Source organism: Triturus cristatus, chromosome 9 (genome assembly GCF_964204655.1).
Source record: "Triturus cristatus chromosome 9, aTriCri1.1, whole genome shotgun sequence".
In the NCBI taxonomy this organism is placed as follows: domain Eukaryota; kingdom Metazoa; phylum Chordata; class Amphibia; order Caudata; family Salamandridae; genus Triturus; species Triturus cristatus.
Window position 1 is genome coordinate 513967461 of NC_140592.1, and position 20144 is coordinate 513987604.

General features: G+C 43.3%; 1 protein-coding gene across 1 annotated transcript in view; it reads left to right on the top strand.

The window, feature by feature from the left end:
- Positions 1-20144, top strand: part of CTSF (cathepsin F) — a 303262-nt gene that overhangs the window by 148683 nt on the left and 134435 nt on the right. The window contains exons 4-8 of the mRNA XM_085625496.1: positions 1120-1196; positions 2517-2592; positions 6025-6138; positions 7356-7501; positions 15164-15260. Of these exons, the coding sequence (XP_085481622.1) occupies positions 1120-1196; positions 2517-2592; positions 6025-6138; positions 7356-7501; positions 15164-15260 (510 nt within the window). The remainder of the gene's footprint in view (positions 1-1119; positions 1197-2516; positions 2593-6024; positions 6139-7355; positions 7502-15163; positions 15261-20144) is intronic.

Below are 20144 nucleotides of genomic sequence, written 5' to 3' on the forward strand. Positions count from 1 at the left end.
TTGATGTCTCGAGTTTTGAACATCCCTACAGCATACACACTGACTGAACTCGGTTTGTCTTTTTATTTCCTTTTTTCTCCCTTCACCCCCTATTCCCATTCTGAAATAGGTTCAAATCTAACACAGATTGGCTGGTGAAGAACATTATTTAACCTTTCCACGACGGAGACTTTCTTAATAATAGAGCCTCCTACACATACACTAGGGTCTTGATGAAAGCCTATATGACCCTTTTGGGCATGAGATAAGGCTGAAACATGTCGACCTATTTTTTGGACACATTTTTATAAGTGCACCAGACCCTAAATAGTCTGTTTTGTGCACGATAAGCGTTTTAAACTCAACTCGAACCCAGTTCCATTAAAATTACAAACTGGTTTTACGAGTTTTTTAAATTTTATTTTCACTCACTATATAGCACTTCACTATACACCCAACACGGTTCTCTGATCACAACTGAAAAAACCAGAGGAATTACCTCCGGGTGGAGGAAGCACTCATTAACCCGATGATGATGCTGTCACGCTGTCAAGCAAGTAGCGGATAATCAAACATACCGCTAAATTCCACCTGTAAATAAACACGTGATTGAGGGTTTCTTTACAGTACCTAGTACTGTTGTTGCTAACCCTGGTTCTTTCAGGACCTGTGATCCACTCCATTTGATATTTAAACGTTTGAGATAAAGAAGCTGAGTGGGTCATAACCCCTTCTTTCTCCCTCCTCTTTGATTTAAACAATATTTGTAACCTGACAGTGAGTGTTTAGGGGAGTAGCTGGAAACTGACTAGGAAGCTTAATATTGAGGATTGTGTAAAGGAGATGTAAAATTAAGCTGCATTGAAAAGTGTTACTACGAACACGAGTGGAAGAGAGTGACAGTAAATGATAGAAATATACACAGGAATGTAGGAGACCTAGAAGTGGCTAGTGAACATTAATTGTGAGGATAGCTCACTTTTTATTGCATGTAATGATTATTCAAGACCATTGTATGCTTATTTAACAGTAATTAAACTTGTAAAACTTTTTTTGTAAAAACGAAATATTATTTTAAAATGAATGAAATTAAGTATTGTATTCTCAGAACGCTAATTTGAGCTGCTGTTTTCTCAATAGGTTCATCGAAGAGCTCAGGGTCTGAGAAAGAGACAAAGGACCAGGAGACATCTGCTAACTCCTACAAACCTACCCAGGTGGTTATCAAATACTGCATGTTATGAAAAATGATTCCGCAAATCATAAACTAGATGTAGCGTCTAACTGGACCAGATGATTACTGGTCTGTTATCTATTTTAAACTTGTTGCAGAGGAACAATAATCCATAGTTCCTTAAATAGTATTTATTGGCATTTATCGATGACTTGAGAGCCCTTTTACCAGAGGTACTTACATTGTACCAGAGATCAGTACTCAAGAATAACTGCAGGTAAATTAGGGAGTTAGAAAAAAAAGTTTGCAAAAAAGGGTTTGATTAGTAGGAGGACATGACAAGACGATGTAATACACAAGTGGGTCAGAGGAGATCTCTTAATGGCTGATCCTGTTTTGGGAGCAATCTCTGATTTGCGCACAAAACGGGATTATGTTGGATGTGCAAATTACGTCTTTGCTACTGTGATTTTTAACTGGGGAAACATTGTGCACATTTCTGCACTGTTTGTGTGAGTTGAAATGATGACTATTGTGTCATTGGCATTTGATTCCCCATTTTAAGGTACCACCTGCATAATCTGGTGCAAATTAGACACCCACTAATTGGTGACGGAAGCTTGTTGCAAAATAGCATGTGTGCAGTTTGAAGCCAATTCTTTGATACTTGGTCATGATCAGGTCCTTATTTTACAGGGAGCCATCTTAAAACTTGCCTTTCCAGGAAAACGCCTGGTTGCAGTTGTCTTTTACAGATGACAACTCAGCCAAAACTGGCCTTGGGTTGCTTGTGGTCCGGTTTGCAGAGGACATGGCTTGCACTTCGGGCTTGACTGTTCCTTCCGGAGTAGGGCTAAGGCTCATGTGCATATGGCTGGGTCTAATCTGGAATGGTATGGTGGGCAAAAAAATGATGAGTTGGATTGCTACTCCGAGTGATTATCAGTGGTTTCACAAACTACACAAATTCCTCCCATCATGTTTTGTAAGTCTGACTAGCATGTATTGCTCATTCCAAGGTACCACATGTCCATCTAGGTACAATCTAGACAGCCACTAATATGCGACCCACTTAGATTTATAAATTAACAGATCTGCGATTCAAAACCAACCTTTCCCTTTTAGAGAAAGATCAGTCTGGGTTTTTGAACTTAGACGCCTCTGCTACATTATTCCCTTCCAAAGCAATCTAAGTAAGATTCAATTTGTTGCTTGCAAATCTGTGGTCTACCTGGGTCCAGGTGACTGAAAATCGCAGAAAGATCAGGCAAGCAAAAATACACTAAAAAACATAAAAGGACAAAACAGTCTTTCTTTTTGGATGGTTGAAGATTAAATCTACTTCTCTCTTTTTTCTGCCCAGAATGATTACCTTGAGACAGTGTCGCTCTTTAAGGACTTCATGAATACATACAAGAAGATTTATAAGGATAACAAAGGTGAGTCTAACCTGGACACTTATTGAGCCAGTCAAGAGAGCATTAGCCTTAGGCATGTGGCCGATGTTCAAATGCAGTAAATGTATGTAAACTTCAGATGGGCCAAGTATCCCTGTGGACAGGGTGGGCTAAAACCCTTTTCCCTACTTAAATATTTTGAGTACAACTGACTATTGACTCACCACAGGGCACCAAAACACTCACTCTTGGTCAAGAGCTGTGCCTGTTCCCTCCCAACCGTGAAATATAGCAGAAGAATTGAATTTAGACAGCTGTCTTAGATAGGACTGCCCTTCACTTTCTCAGCAATTTAGTAGCCAAATTCTTGAAGGTGATTTTGAGGGACATTTTGGAAAAGGACATTTTACAGGCCATAGGGTGAGGTAACTGTGTATTGTTGCACCACGTTGTAACAAGGTGGTTATTTTTTCAATAGGAAAATCAAGCAGTTCTTCAGCATAAGGATGATGGTCAGTGTACTGACCAGAGGAAGAAAAGAATATAAGTAGAGCTTAAGGAAGTGCTCCCCTTCTCACCTAAGAGACAGTTCATAGTTGTGTGGAAGTAATTTAATTTCCCTGGTGCCTATTTGATCCTTATCCATTCTATTAATGAGTAACTTTGGTTAGCAGAAAACCTTTTTCTCAGACTAATACTGGAATTGTGTGTTTTTGAGCAATTGAATGAGGAAGAATGTTCCCAATATTGTTAAATCACCCACTGCTGCACCAAGAGCAGTGAGTTGATTGCACAGCAGCAAGGACACCAGGTTACCTAATGAGATGTATCCATGAGGCTGTAAAGCCCTTCAGAAAGAGGAATTCCCCTACATCAGGGTTATATAGAGAGTCAGCTGTCAATTTGAGAATGAGACCACAAAATGACTGCAGCTGCATGTAGGACAAGCCCTTTTTTTGTGGAAGCGCACAACTTCTGCTCAAACAAAACATATACTCCTGCTTCCCAACAAGTGAGTGGGGCCAAAGCCCTTCTGTAGTAATGCCCACATAATTGTCTGGCCACAGCTACCTGTCAAACAAGACCATAAAAAATGGTATTGCCTACTTGCATAAAATGAGGGTTATCATGAGCTACTTTTATGATTCCAACCTAAAAGTCAAAGACCCTCAAGCCCTGTGATAAACCTGTTGACCCCTATATTGAGTGATTTGTACTGTGTTACCAAAAACATTTAGGGACAAAATTGAAATTTCAGGCTACAGTGTTAACAAGTATGTTCTAAGTCAATTGGTCTCACTTTTTAAAAGCAATACTTACCTATTCGCTTTGTTAATACTTTTTTACTAGTTCTGTTCCTTATTGGCAAAAAGAAAGAAATGTGTCTATGTTGATGCTGAACAGCATCAGCAAAAACAAATATAATTATACAAAAAGTGAAATGATGTGTGCATATGTATGCATCATGACGCTACTGTGACACAGCATGATGACATATAGGCGGCATGTGTCACCCCACATGCACCCACAGAAGGCATGAAGCAGCAGCCATTGTGATTGTTTTAAATTTACGGTTCCAAGATGGTGAATGCATATTTTTGAGTGGTAAAGTTTTCAAAAATCATTAAAAAGTGTGTGAAAGAATGCATTAAGAAAAGACTAGGCTGGCAGCAAATTGCAATTTCCTTGTCCTCTAAAAAATGAAAAACAAATGCGATATGGAGTGGTGATGGAGAAATGGAGGAGCGGTTGGGGAAGTAAGTCAACGTCTCTGAAAGACATGAGCAGCATGGGGGCACCTTAGAAGCGGGGTGGTTAAAAAATTTTTAAAAAAACTTGGTGGGAGGAGCAACACAGAGCTGGGAAGAATTTGAAGGTGGAAATAGCGCACGAGGTGGCAAACAAGAAAATGCTGTCACATCGCCCATGGGGTCATTGTCGTCCTCTCTAAGTTAGCATTAGCACGCTGCAGCTCGTCCACTGCTTTGCGCACGTTACTACACAACTTTGTTTTTGTAACAATTCTTATGGCAGTTTTCACATGAGAAATCTTCACTATGTTCACTCTCTGCAGGTTCCTGGGATTTAGTCTGAACATTGTGAGCAAGGTCAATGCCCCTTGTTATTTTGTTTGGGTCAGGCCTTAGCACCTAGACAAAACATACTGAAGCAGCTGTTATTTGTGACAATGTACTTTGGTCTTATTGGAATACATGAATAGGTAGTACACACTTGGTGAGGGACCTACCCAGGGAGAAGAGCGAGACAGCACCTAAGATGTAGATCTACCATCTATAGGCTAATGTATGGAGTCTGCAGACAAAGCCCAGAGATCTTCTAATATATAATAATATTGCTTCTTAGCAAGGGGAGGGAGGTTAGGCTCTATTATCTTCTCTCTTTTGTCTTCTCATGATGACATCTCCTTTCATGATATATGGACTAGCTGCTATGCTGACTGTATTTGTACTATGCATTTTTAGGTCTCGCCTGACCCAGCGCATGCGCTGGTCTGGCGAGACTTATTGAGAGGGCTTCAAAAAGTGCTACCAGGACAGCCTAGAGCTACAGTGCATGTGCGCGGGCGAGCGCGCCGCGCTTTACCGCAATTACTTTCACTTTCAAGTTTGATCGCGATCACTTTCGCGGCCGCACGGCCGCTTGGCATAGCCAATAGGTCTCGCTTTTGGGACCTTATAAGTATTTAGTTATGCAACTGTTGGCTAAACACTTATAAGGTCCCAAAGGCGAGACCTATTGGCTATGCCAATGCTTGTTCTGCTTGTTGTGGCACGTAAACTGCAAGTTGGGGCACGTTAGTTAAAATCAATATTTCAACCAGTTTTGTGTCTCTGTCAGATCTTATTGTGGACAAGTACAAGAGTGCGAGCGAAAGGGTGTGTCTTAGAGATCTGGGAGTGTTGTGTTCTGGGGTGTCTAATCACGTGTTTCTCTGTGAGTGAGTTAGAGAGCAAGTGAGACACTATAGCTAGTCGGTCCTGGGCTCATGTGTACTAAGGTGGTAGGATGACTCAGTCCCTATACACCAAGGTCCTATAATCCTGCGCATAGTTCTGTTTTTGGGCAGAATACCTGCAACAATACATGCACTCCCATGGAGTGCCAGAAAAAAAAGAAAGTTCCCTGATTGCAAGCAGTGGAAGTACGTAAGTCATGCAATCAGAAAACAGTGATGCAGAAAAGAGGGAGGACAAAAAGAATAGGGAGGAAAACCATCAAATAAGAAGCTGCAACATGAACGCCATCCATTCAACAGCAAGGGGTGACCCAAAGCTCACTATATGCTTATATTTTAATGTATTAGTGACAATAGGTCTTTGAGATCTGAAAATCTAACCTAAAGAAATAAAGAGTTGTGTTGTCCATGCCTTAGATCTCAAGGAAATTCCCATTCTATTGTGGAGTGAAAGCTCTGGTTCATTGTATGTTTTGCCTTTATGTCTTTATATTTAGAAGTGGAGCAGCGCTTTCAAATCTTTTCGGAGAATCTTCAAAAGGCACGTAGAATCCAGGAGATGGACAAAGGCACTGCTGAGTATGGCATCACTAAATTCAGTGATCTTACAGGTAAGTGTGATCTAGTTATATAATTAGATGGATTAGTTGGGTAGAAGTGCTTATTTTGTAAAAGACTAAGTGCCAGGGCACAATGTTTTGCTCATAAGACCGTGACCACACTATCGAATGTCAAGGGTGCCTTATACCAAGGCTGATTTGTCTTGTTTCAATCACAAGGAGTGCTTAATTTGTAAAAGAATGGGTATCAGAAAAAAATATTTGTTCCAAAGCCAGCAACCAGTGCTATTGAATGTCATGTTTCTTCACCCCTTTATCATGAGCAAAGCCCTGTATATAAACGCAAGGGATGGGTATGAAGGGATTTTCAAGCTTTCCACATACAATGAATTTGCATACAAGTGGCCTACAAAACGTACAAAAAATTGCCATTCACAAACAACACCTCCGTATTTCCAATACTTATATGTGCGGAGTTCTCCACCACAAATGCTGAGTCTCCGTACACTTAAGTATATGTTTAAGTAGTAAATGTGGGTGGGACTGGAGGAAATGGGTGGGAAAAGGGGTAGACTTATTACATAAGCAGATGGGGTTAGGGAGGAGTAAGAGGGGTTTAAGGAGGGTCAAGGAATGTTTTAGTCAGGGATGTCACCCACCCACTCAAAAGTAAGCCAATTACATCACTCTAGGGGTGGAGACATGGAAGTTACACTTTTGTAGTAAATTTCCAGATGGAGTTTGGGAATACCGAAAGTAGTAAACTTACTCCAAAGTGTAAGCTTACTCCATAGTGTAAGTTACCTCTGCGAATTAGGCCCAGTGAATCTAAGTGAGTCTTGTTTTACATTTACAGTAGTTATCCTGAAAACCTGGTATGGATCTTACCCTCCTGAGCCTATAGTGGACAACCCGGCAACTGTAATATAAGCATCGATGCAAAACCTCATCCTTAACAACAGGATATTTTTACATCTCTCCATAATTATAATTGGTTTTGAAGCTTCTCATTTACCCAAAATGTGCTTTGTGCCATTTCTTTCCAGATAGTTAGTACTATCTTTATACACTCACTAACTACAATGAGTGGTTTGCTGCAAAATGACCAGCAAGGTCTGACGTGTAATTTGCAGCTCTTCTGGCATTTCATCAGCCCACTCTGTCGAAAACTCTCCCAGAGTCCTCCCTAGGACATTCCTTTTGAAGAGAAATCATTTTTGTGGCTCAGAATTATTGTTTGCTCTTTCACTTCTTATTTTGTTGTTTAGAGGATGAATTTCGGACATACTACCTAAATCCTCTATTGGCAAAAGTCCCAGCCCGGCCAATGAAACCTGCTACCACACCAACCAAAACGCCTCCTGCGGAGTGGGACTGGCGGGAGCATGGAGCTGTCACTGAAGTCAAGGACCAGGTGCTTTTGGTTATTGTGTTTTCTTTTTTTGTGTTTAAATTGTAGAGGAGCTGGTACAGTCAGGGTCTTGACGATCAAGATAGACGGCTGCAATGATATCTAGATATTTAAGACAATTGACTACACAAAAGCAGTGGATATGTAGGTTTAAACAGCGTTTGGGTTAGTTAGGTTGTTATGTGCTACAAAGCAGTTGTTCTGCTGTAGGCACTTTTTTCTAAACTCTTTCTAGTGTTCTCTTTTTTTAAATTTATTTTCTTGATTGAGATTTGCAAAACAAACAAAAAGACAAACAATAATGTTATCGTTGCAAGATAATGTTCTGCACTCCAACACAGTACGACATAACAATACCCCAACAGTGAACAGGGTACAGGAGCAGTTAACAAACAGTTATACACCTCGTGCATTTGCTCTAATGCATCCAACTATATCTGTTCTTGCAATTTAGGCAGAAACGATTCTACATTAGTAGCGTCAAATATTTGACACCAATTGGTCTTATGTCTTGATGGCCCTATGTGCAATGTTGATGTATAATTGTCTGTAGGAACTTCTCAGTCACCCTCAAGTGGATGCGTACTTAAGTAGGTCGTTAGTGGTTGCCAAATGTCTTGGGGCGTAAGGTGGGTGGCAATAGTGTGGCATACACGTCACTCATAGTGTCACAGTGAATCATATCACGCAACCTAGCCTTCACAGTAGGCACACGTGATCCGCCACAATGCAATGATACCTGTTGCTTAGCGATATGTAAGGCAATCGCAGTGAACCTTCTGATACAATTCTTAAGAGGCTGAACATACCCCAACAATGCCATCAGTGGTGTGGGTTTTATAGGCAAATGCCACCATGAGGGATATATGCTGAAAGACGTCCTCCCAGTATGCTCGCAAAGGTGCACAAGTCCATGCAAGGTGCGGGAAATTGGCGGCAGGGGTAAAGAACCTAACACATGTATTCGATAAGCTGGGATCCATCTTCGCAAGTAATATTGGGGTCACATATATTCTATGTAAATATTTAAAATGTAGGAGTTTGTGGTGTTGGTTCTTTGAGATATACTGTGTTTGTGCGCAGCAGAAATGCCATATTGTGTCTGTTATTGATGTACCTAGATCCCGTTCCCAGGCCACCCACGCCCTGATCTCAACTACAGGGCGGAGGGATAAGGATAAATGGTATAAGCGTGAGACCAAATGAGTACTATTGGGCGAAGTGATCACAAGTGCAAGAGAAGGGAATTCCTCCGGCTCCGTCGAAGGGTCCGGTATGGCATCAAGTAGGGATCCACGAACTCTATGCAGGAGGAAGCTGTCCATATATGTGGCATCCCCGTGAGAGAGGAGTTTAGTTGTCGAACACGGCCGGGAGTCTGTAAATAAATCACCAACTTTATGGGGTCTATATTAAAGTAATGTACACGTGGTAAGAATCTCAGTGGTCGGTGGTAGCCACGGGTTGTCTGCCAAAGGAATGTGTGCCGAGTATAAGACCTCCTTTTGCAGGTAGCGCCGTAATTTAGTCCATGCTCAACACGTTGTCGGCAGCATTTGAAATTCAGTGGGGCAGCGAACAGCCGGGTTTAAGGTATTGGGGTCGGGCATCAGGGTGATACCAATAATACGTGAAGTGGATTTGGGCCACAAGATAATATAAGTAAAAATCGGCCACCCCGAAGCCCCCATGTTTGTTTGGCATAATTAAAGTGTTCCAGCTTATGCGAGGCTGTTTGCCTGCCCAGACGAGGCGAGTGAGTAGAGACTGGAGTGTGTAAACATTTTTTGAGGTTAAAGCAATGGGAATATTTAAAAAGAAGTACAAAAAACGTGGCAGGACTACCATTTTCATTATGGCTATTTGACCGGCCATAGAAAGGGGAAGTTTAATCCATTTATCCACCTGCATCCTGAGGTGGTCGATAGCTGGACCGTAATTAAGGCGAATAACTTCTGATGCATTGCAATGTAAGAAAATGCCTAGATACTTGAACACCATTTTAAGGGGAACTCAAAATCTTCCTAGGAAGCTGCCGGGGTCAGTAGAAAAATTTCAGATTTGGTCCAATTAATAACTAATCCTGAATATACTCCAAATCGAACCACCTCACGCAGGATTGGGGGAAGGTTCTCCGCCAGCTTCCTTACAAATAACATAACATCGTTGGCATAAAAAGAAGCGACAAGCAGACCTGTGTGAAATTGTAAGCCACAATGGAGATGCTGTTACTGTATTTGTCGCATCTAAGGGTCCATGGCCACAATAAATAATAAGGGCGAGAGTGGGCATCCCTGTCTAGTGCCCCGTGACAAAGGGAATTGGGTTGTGATTTCACCATTGAGTTTCAATCGGGCCACTGGGTTGGACTATAATAGGCGCACCAAATTAAGAAAACCAATAGGAATACCCAGTTTCTGCATCACCGCATATAAAAAGGGCCATTCTAACTAATCAAATGCCTTCTCGGCATCCAAAATGACGGCCGCGTCCGGCAATGTAGGTTCAATGTGATTTATAACTGAAAAGACAGCCTGCAAATTAAGAAAAGTTGACCGGCCAGGGACAAAGCCCACTTGAAAAGGGCATAATGTGGTATCCACAAGTAAGGATAGGCGGGTGGGTAATATTTTGGCAAGGATTTTATAGTCATGGTTAAGTAGTGACAATGGTCTATAAGACGAGCAGTGGTGCAGTGATTTCCATGGTTTAAGCAGTAATGGGATAATAGCTTCGCGCATGGTTGGGGGAAGAGACCCATTCTGTAGTGCCTCGTTATATACTTCAATTAATCTCGGAGCTAGCTCATGTTGGTAGGCTTTATAGAATTCCCAGGTTAGGCTGTCAGACCCAGGAGCGCGGCCACCAGCCAAGTCTCCTATCGCTTGCTTAATTTGTACTACAACTATCAGGTAAGCTAAAAACTTGCGCTGTCCCCTCTCCAGCCAAACCATGGCAACCTCCTGTAGATAATTCAACAAGGCTTATCCCGTCTGAAGGTCATGTGTCATATATAAATGGGTATAGTAAGTGAGTAAAGCTGCAGTATGATGTCAGTTCCTTTCGTCAGTGTGCCACTAGCGTCCGTGTCAAGGTGTATGATAAATGCTGACTGATAATGGGCCTTAGAATGGGGGCTAGTGTCCTTCCGGGGCGCTCACCCTCCCCATATGTGTGCACTCTTGCATACTTACCAAGAAATTTTACCTCACGGGCAGCAGCATCAGGGTATTCAGTCATTAGCATTGCACAGTCATGCAATGATTCAGGCGAGGGGGTGGTCTGAGCGAATATGTCCATGTCCCTTAGTTTCTGTTCAATTCTCCCCAATTCCTCACGAACAGAACGAAGCACACGCAAGTACTTAGAGATACAGACCCTACGGATAAATGCCTTAAAGGCATCCCACAACACCACCTGTGAATATACTGTCCCCTCGTTGTGTGAAAAGTATTCCGTGATGGCTTCGCCCACTTCAGTGTGGAACACCGAATCAAGCAAGTTTGATTAAGGGAATCTTCATAGAGGTCGTTGTCTTGGAATTGTAGGGAAGTCAACCGAGAGCAAAACAGGGGCATGATCAGATAGCGTGCGGGGAAGGTAGTCAATCATCTGCACTTCTAGAAATAACTGTGGGGTAAGGTACCAGTGATGTATCTGGGACCATGAGCCGTGTAGAGCGGAATAAAATGAATAATTGCGGGCCCTCAGGTGTTTCGTGCACCATGGGTGCGTTAGCAACATAAAATGCAAAAGGTCAGTAAGGCCTTGTGTAGCTTGTGGCTTCGTGATATGGCCTGGCCCTGTAGTGTCAACAGTGGGTTCTAATGTGAGATTGAAATCACCACCCATAAATATATTGTCCGCTCCCAAGCGATCAATATGTGTAGCGACTTTGGAAAAAAATTCAGCAGTGTCCACATTTGGTGCATTCACGTTAACCAGTAGAATCGCCACTCTCTCTAGCAATCCTAACACAATAAGGTATCTGCCCTCATCGTCAGCTACCACCTCTGAGACCTGAAAAGTAAAGGAGTGATCAAGACACACACCCCCGGGAATACAAACTATAATTGGCAAAAAAACGATGGCCACCCATGATGATGCAAAACCATGCATGGGGAGTGGTGCGTAGTGCGTCTCCTGGAGGAAGGCTATCTGAATAGAATGTCTGGCCAAATATGCCAAAACCTCTCGCCCCTTCCTGGGATTGGACAATCCCCGCTCATTCCAGTATAGACACCTAAGGCGCAAGCAGTGGTCATGCTCTCCTCTAGGGGTCATCTAAGCACCATTAAGTAGATCATTGCAATAAGCGGAATTTTGAGAATTACACAGTGTGCAGAATAAGTAAATTGCACTCCGTACCAACATAAATCAGAACAATAAACTTCAATATAGAAATCCCAACTCCACTCTCACCCCCCACCCCCATTGGATACACAAAAACAAGGCACCGGTGAATCCCAATCAAATACCAATAGAGAGAAGAGAGAGCGAGCAAGAGATAGAGAGAGAGTAAGAGAGAGCAGGATAACATCCTGGGGGGAAGGCAACGCTCCAGGGGAGCCGTCTTTTCATAAAGAGTCATGTCTTCTCAATATGTAACCGTAACACAGCAGTCAATCAGAAGTACCTAAAGTTGTAGCAATATTCTCACAAACCATTAAATATAAAATAACCATGTCCAGTAACCGATGCCTGTACCAAAGAGCTTTCACAATCTATTTATTATGCATAAGTCTGCCACTGATCATCAAAAGCCGAGATCATGGCCACCATTTCGCTCCTGCGGGCCGCCTCCATTTAGCTGTTTCTTCCAGAATTTCACAGCTTCGTCGAGGGTGTCAAAGACATGTGCCTTTCCTCCAATCTGAACCCTGAGTCGAGCCGGATGCAACATGGTGTACTTAACATTCGCCTTCTGTAGGGAGCATTTAATATCCATAGACTTTCGGCGAGCTTCTTGCACCATTGGTGTAAAGTCTGGGAAAACGACCATGTTCGATCCCTGGTAAGTAAGTGAGCCGCGTTCCCTCGAGAGCTGGAGTGCAACATCACAGTCCTGATAATTCAGTAGCTTAGCAATATTCATTCTCGGGGTTGCTCCAGGCACCGGGCATAGTCCCAATGTGTGGTGTGCGCGCTCCATCCCAAATGTAGCAGAGAAAGCCTCCCTTCCAAAAATCTCTGAAAGCACAGACTCAACGAATTTGGCCATGGTCATAGTGTCCGTGGATTTGGCGATACAAGAAATGCGGATGTTGCTGCTGCGCGATCGTGCCTCCAAATCTTCTGCCTTAGTAGCAAGCTTCTTTAGTAGGTCCTCCGCTCACTCCAATCATTTCTGAACGGTCGGCTGCGTATCTTCTAGGTCAGAAATCCGCTGTTCAGCAGCGCTCATTTGAGTGTCTTGGGCCTCCAGACGGCTGTGGATGTCATCCAGATGGGTGGTGAGAGTGTCCAGGCGGGTGTGAATGACTCAAAAGCCGGCCCGTAACTCAGCCATTATGGCGGCGGTTTCCTCTAACTGACTAGATTCTGGATTGGTCCGGCCTTCCACTTCTTCTCGCCTCGTGGTCTTTCCAGCTTCAAAGTTAAGCTGACGTTGCTTGGAATCGTTTCGCCCCATGTTGCACAGGTAGAAGGATATTCCGTACCACTGGGATGGGATGTAATGAGATTCAATGCCCCCGGTACGTGGAGCCAATCCGCCCATGCGTTCTGAATAGAAGCTGTGGTATTTCAAAAGATTGCAGCAAGTGGTGGAAATGTCACGCACGCAGCAAGAACCACCCTCCACCTAGCAACTGATCATGTGTGCCACAGGAAATGGACAATTGGGTATTGGTGGACCAGCGATATTGAAGACCCAGTGGCAGCATAGCTATTGTGATGGGTCTGGTAGAGCTCCAGCATCGCCATTCGCCCACACTTGGGCTCCATGAATGTTACCCAGTAAGGCCCAGCGTTAATGATGCAGGCACGGAGGCAAAACGAGAGGGGGAAGTTCAGCCAACGAGGCCTCTCCTACCTCTCGCCACAGGCACCTCCAGCCACATGCTCCAATGCTGGTGCCCAGATTGGGAGGGTCGGACCATGCTCGGAGTGTTGCGGGGAAAAGTTGTGGAGAAGTGTGGCTCAATGGTTAGAGCGGCAGACCCTGATGCAGAGATCTAGCCCGGAACCAGGGTTCAATTCCCGCCTCGGCGGGTCTTGGGCTCAATTTCCTGTGATCCTGATAATTCTCGCCTCGGTGCCTACTCTAATCATGGGTCCCACTCTGCAACTCTGGGCAATAGCTTGCTTAATCTCCACAACGGCCCCAACAGCGCTGGGGATGCCTGGCTTCACCTTGGGGGTGCCCAGGAGTGGACATTTCACAGGGAAAGCCAGGAAGGGTTCCACAGCGGTATGAGTACAAGCGCCAGGACGCCCCGTTGCTGGGGCAGCAGTGCACTATACAAGTACAAAATTTCATTTCATTTCATTTCATTTTTCAAAAGCAGCCAGAGTCTCCAGGCCGGCACAGAGTTGCGGCCCCACACGCTCACCAGACCCCGCCCTCAGGCTCACCCGAGGCCCCTATTATCTCAGGGATGCATCGGGTCCGAGAGTGCAGCGCGCCAATTTCCGGCACAGAGGCACAGCCAGGTGCCACAGACAGGTCTTTCAGCGGCCAGAGTCCTCTCAACACGATCCGCTGTGGGGATTTCAGGTCTTCAGCATGTGTATGCGGGTGGGCGCACAAAAGACGAGCGACGACTCCGGTGCTATATATATATATGCATACGGAATCAAGCGGCCATCTTGGTTGCTGGTTCGGCCATGCCCTAGTGTTCTCTTTTTTTAACTGTCTCAGAATTTGCTTATCAAAATCATTCAACTTAGTGAGTGAAATTAATCTGTGGCTGCAGCTCGAAGGCACTTAAACTAACGTAGGTCTTTTTAGGTCCGTTTGAAGAATTAGGTTGAAGGATTTAGAAGTGTAAAGAGGCAGACACTGGCAAAACAGAGTTATAGGGGATTTGTACATTAAAACATATCCACTGGTATTTGAACAATACATGAATTCTAAGCCTCTTTTCTAAGCAGGCGAGGTTGAGGAGGCACTTTTAATCAATGAGAATTGACTTGCTCTTTCTCCTGTAGAGTCAGGGTTTGCGGCTGAGCATTGACTTAGACAGTACCAGAGATTCAAGTCTCTTGCTGTGGTCTTCCACGTTGGCAGAGGCCTAAATAAACCTCTTTTACGCCACGAAATGGACACAAGGAGGCAGATCAACAATTCTGGGCCATGGACACTAAGAGAATAGGGTTGACCAAGGATACGACAGGCATCAGTGTGCCTCAGAACTAAGGAGTAATCCAGGTACTGTCTCTACTGTGGCAAAAGAGGGGATATATATCGATTTACTTAGGAATTGTGTCTGCTGGCAACAAGTAAGCAGGTAATAAAGCTGAGTGATAGTGGGGAAACATAATCACACAGTTTGGCCAAGAAGTGGAGCTGGGATTAGAACTCTGATCTCCTGGTTCCACAGCCATCAACTTTGCTAGTAAACTGTAGCCATGTTTCTGCAAGGTGCTTGAATCGCTCTAACAAATGCTTTTCATTGTGCCGCACAAACTTTTAACCTATTTCTCCCACTGTTCCTCTTCCAGGGAATGTGCGGTTCCTGCTGGGCCTTCTCTGTCACTGGCAACATTGAAGGGCAGTGGTTCATCCGTAAAGGGGAGCTCCTCTCCCTCTCCGAGCAAGGTACGTGCTTCCTGTTGTTATTTATCATAACCGGAAATCTCTGCTCTGCAGCACATTCCATTCACAATTCAGAATAGCAGAACAAAACATGCCGACAACCAGGGTACGGGGACAGAAAATAAGGCCAAACACCAAAATAAAAGTGGCCCACATTCCGAAAGTGTAGTAAAATAAACTGGCCTACAGGTGTAAATCGAACAACTCTTGACTTAAGAAATGCTGTCCGGGTGGTCTGTGAGGGTTGGGGAACCACATGTATTTGTGATTGCTGCGGCACACACTGTGTGGTAATATTTCAGAAATGTGACAGCGGAACTCACTATGTTCCTCCCCTATCAAAAAACAAAAAACATTGACACGTCCATGCTCTTCTATTCAGAAAATGTGATTAGTTCAGCCACGCTGCATGCTGTGAGATAAAGGCATTCACAACCTACACAATGCTGCTTGCTACCGCCCCTAGCCTATAAAGAAGCTTACAGGTGAGCCCACCCATAAAACTGGCTCACCACACCTCACAACCGACCCATGCAGCTACAAAATATACCCACACTCTGACCTGTCAGACTGGCCCATCTGGTAGTGCCAAGTGACCCTTAAAGAAAGCCCCCCTTGACAGCACACTCCAACAAGAGTGTTCAAGTTTGGCTAGTGAGGAAATGGTACACCTATGCCAGCATTTCCCAATATGTGTAAGAGTCTCCTTTCTTAAAGCAAAAATACTTTACTCCCAATGAAAGTTAAGTTTCTCCAGTGGGGGACTGATAAATCTCATTATGTCACCTCCAGATCTCCTAAAGTGAAACTTTGAAATCTTACTAAGGCTATATTAAAGGGCATCACATACTCATGAAGGTGATTAATTTGTATACTATCTTGATTTTGCTGATTGGATTCATTTCATATGCTGTTGTCCCCGTCCTGCCACCTGATTATATTCTACTCTCCGCACCTATGCAGCTAGCCAATTAAGTGCAAGATACCTTGCGAAGACCCTCCTTTTCCATCAGCCCTAAGAGTCCCCTCTTCTACTTCAATCAGCCTAACATCAGGTTATTGTGACACCAAATGTGGAGGAACTGTGGGTGATTGTGCTGGTAAAGATAGAGACCCTGGTGTGCCCTTCTGTGTTTAAACAACAGCACATCCATGGGTTTATAACAGTAGTCCTATGGCGGCATATATTGTGCTACTGCCTCCCTGTTTGTGGACAGGCAAAATATCTACCATAAAAATTTCCTATCAAATTCCTTCAGCACATTTTCCTTAGGACTGAGGCCAGTGACGTCTTACCCATCCACGTTGGGACTGGCAACACCACATATACCACTTTTCTAATTCCAAGCCAGCCCTCAGCAATGTCCACATGCTGTCAATGCTTCCTGGTGTCACAGGTAAAAAGGGAGTGCACTTCAACACACTTGGGCTGCTGCTGGGATGGGCCCTTACATCTTACAAGAAAGTCATTATGCAACAGCCTTTGATCTTTGAGATCACCACCCTTCAGTGACCTCCTCTTGATGGATCCTAGTCAGTTCCCTATGTGGGCAAGCCTTTTCCAGACAACATCAACTCCCATTGCTGCAAGCCTGAATGAGGTATAACATTTCTTTGCGTGCTTAGTCTGTATGTTACATCATGGTTTATAGACAATTGGTTCGGGGTTGATATTATTAAACAAGTTCCTATTGTGGATTTGCATAAGTAAACAAATCACCAAAATGAGTCCAGCCTGTCTGTAGATCTATTTCATTGATCAGCTGAGGTTCCTGCTTTGGAGTTTCTTGTATGCCTGTGTAAGGTTGTTTAACCTTTTTTCTGCTAATGCCTCCACTGAAACAAACTTCACAGTTTAATTATTTTCTTTCGCTGATCTATGACTTGTATTTCTCTTTGTTTTTCTCTTCCACCGTTAGCCCCACTTCTGTACTTTTCCATTTCCATGCTATTTGTTTCTTCTAGCCACCCAATTTATTTGGCCACAGTTCAAACAACTCCCCCAGCATACCATACACTGATTCATCAATATCACACTCTTCCAGACAATATGGTCCAGATTTACTAATGCTTTGCATCCGGTTTACCAAGCAATGTTTTGTCCTCCCTTGCCTCAGCGCCTCTCACCCCAGCCCTGCCCCCTCGCATCCTGCTCACATTTGTGCATGCGTAGTGCAGGTGGTAAATGTGTTAATACCCATGGAAAAGGGAATACCGTGCAAATTTCCACCTAGTAAATCTGGTTTCATGTAGTTATTCCCCAATCTGTGGTTATGAACTCATAATTTCTCAGTGTTTGTGGGTGCAGAGTTACCACCCCACTAGTACTGTGCAACTCGTATTCAGTGCGATAAAAGGCAAACCTGAGCCCATACGGAATACCCCGCGTGCTGCTATTCTCTTAGCATATTGCCCAGATGAGTGCATGACTCTCGCAAGGGGCGAAGGCGAGTGGCCTGAAAACGCTGCCTAATAAACCATAACAAAACTTCTAAAATGATGTGCTTTCCCCTTTGCAGTTCTTCCATTAAATCTTTATGTTGGCTCTAAAGGGGAGAAGTCCACTTATAACCATCCAAATTGCATAAATAAGCTTAACCTAACTTACTTGGGTTTATGCCTTCTGTTTGTCTGTTCTGTGACTCTGATAAGTATATTGATAAATATCTCTGCAATCTTGTATTACATTTTGAGATAAAAGACAAACGTAAAATTCTGTCTGCAGAGTTTCCGATTTTTAATTTATAAATAAGTTCATTTCCAATTGTACCATATCCTGACGTTCTGTATTTAGCACATCTGACATGCTGTTTATAGAAGACATTTGTATTCATTCATGTCCTCTCTTTCTATGTAGGTGTTTATGTAGTGCAAACTCCAGTCCAGTGAGTTACATGATGATCCGTTGTTAAAAGTACTTTATGATTCAACGTTACAGAATTGAATATGGCAGTTCTGAAGTGTTGGTACAATATAGTGGTACAGTGAGGTCAGCATTTCTATTTATTAAACTGCCTTCTTGAACTGGCATTAAGAGTAGTGGACAGTTTTTTCATTACGTTTAAATGGATTTCATTTTTTAATAAAAATGTGTGTCAAATCGTAGTGTCAAATTTCGTTCAGTTGAGTGTTGTTAAATGGAGTGTGGCAGAATATAGTGGAGGACAATGCCATACAGTGTAGTGTAGTAAAGGCTAGTGTTGAACAGTGTAATAGAATGTACTGGAGTAAAGTGGAGGTGTGTAGATTGGAGTATGGTATAGTACAGTTGCGTAGAGTGACGTAGAGTTGAATAGCATAGAGTAGAGCTGCATAGAGTGGATTGGCTTATAGTGGAGTGGCATAGAATGGAGTGAGGTAACGTGTAATAGTATAGAGTGGAATAGCATTTGCAAAGACAGCCATTAGCCAATCAGATACTGGCTTCTCATCGGCATGTACCACGGTATACTGCAAAGTTACAGTGGTATACCGTGGCCCAATATATAACTAACTATTTTGAGACATAAATTTAACAATACTTAAACTATTTACACCTACTAACAAAAACAAGCATTGGCATAGCCAATAGGTCTCGCCTTTGGCACCTTATAAGTGTTTAGCCATGCAACAGTTGATGTTGTTGCACCAAGGATATTGTGCAGGATAACTAAACACTTATAAGGTCCCAAAGGCAAGACCTATTGGATATGCCAATGCTTGTTCAGTGTTGGCAGGCTGACAGTGTGTGGTAGTGTGTGAACGTTTAAGAGTGTGTGTATTTGTGTGAGGCACATATGCCTGTGCAAAGCTGTATGTTTCTATGTAGCAGTGTGTAAGTGTCAGCATAAAGAGGTAGTGTAACAGTGTAAGTTTTTGCAGGTGCAAGTGTTTAATTGTACAAAGATAACATGAGTGTGTACATGTTAAAGTGTCTGTGTGATGCATGGCTGTGCAAAAACATACTTATGCATGTCTTCCAATGTATGTGTTTTTGCAAATTTGCAGAGTTCTATGTAGTGTGTATACTTTAAGTCTGTGTCTGTGATTTAGCGAGAGAGTCTGTGTGTTTCTGTATCATGCAAGTGTGTAGGAGTGACCGCTTGCTGGTGTAACCGTGTGCGCGGTCCCAGTGTGTTGGAGTGGGCATGTTAGGACACCTGGGGATATGGTGTGTGGAGAGGTACTGCTGTGGTATGGGTGCCTGCGGGTTTGTAGTGAATGGCAAGGGAAGAACCGGCCTGAAATGAAAGAGAGACGTTTATTTCATGTTCTGTAACCACTCCAATAAAATGTATGTACCAGTGAAACACTCATGGTGCATCGGTGTCACGGAGGCACTACCATATTTCATAGTATAGAGGGGAGCCACCTTGTTGCATATACTTTCTACTTTATAGGGCTCAGGCAAACACTACGAAGAGTACAAGAGTAAAAAAAAATGAAAACGGTTCACTCAAGGAGGCCTTAAAAGCTTTAACACAAACTGCCTGTAGATGCTTTAAGATGCAGGTATATAAGGACTCACTGAATGTTATTGTATAGCTTTCTTGGGGACCAATATGCAAATTTAAGTTAGAATGTATAGGAAATCACTTTAACATTCATATTCCCAAACAGGGCTGTGAAATTGTATTAAAGGGGCATTACAGTGGTGGCCACTGTGAAAATGTTTACTTTGGGCTAAATGTCTGCACAATTGGATTGACTGTTACTCATTATGCAGACCTAAACAAAAGAAGAATCTTTGAATGTCTTCCTGGATTAGGGGGCACTGCTCGAACCTGCACTCCTGTGTCAACCACAGACTGAACTTACAGCATGCTAGCAGCATGCCACCATGCCTGGACTGTGAACTGAGCATGACACTTCACGCAGGAGGGCAGTGGAGGGGAGATGGGCAGTGGT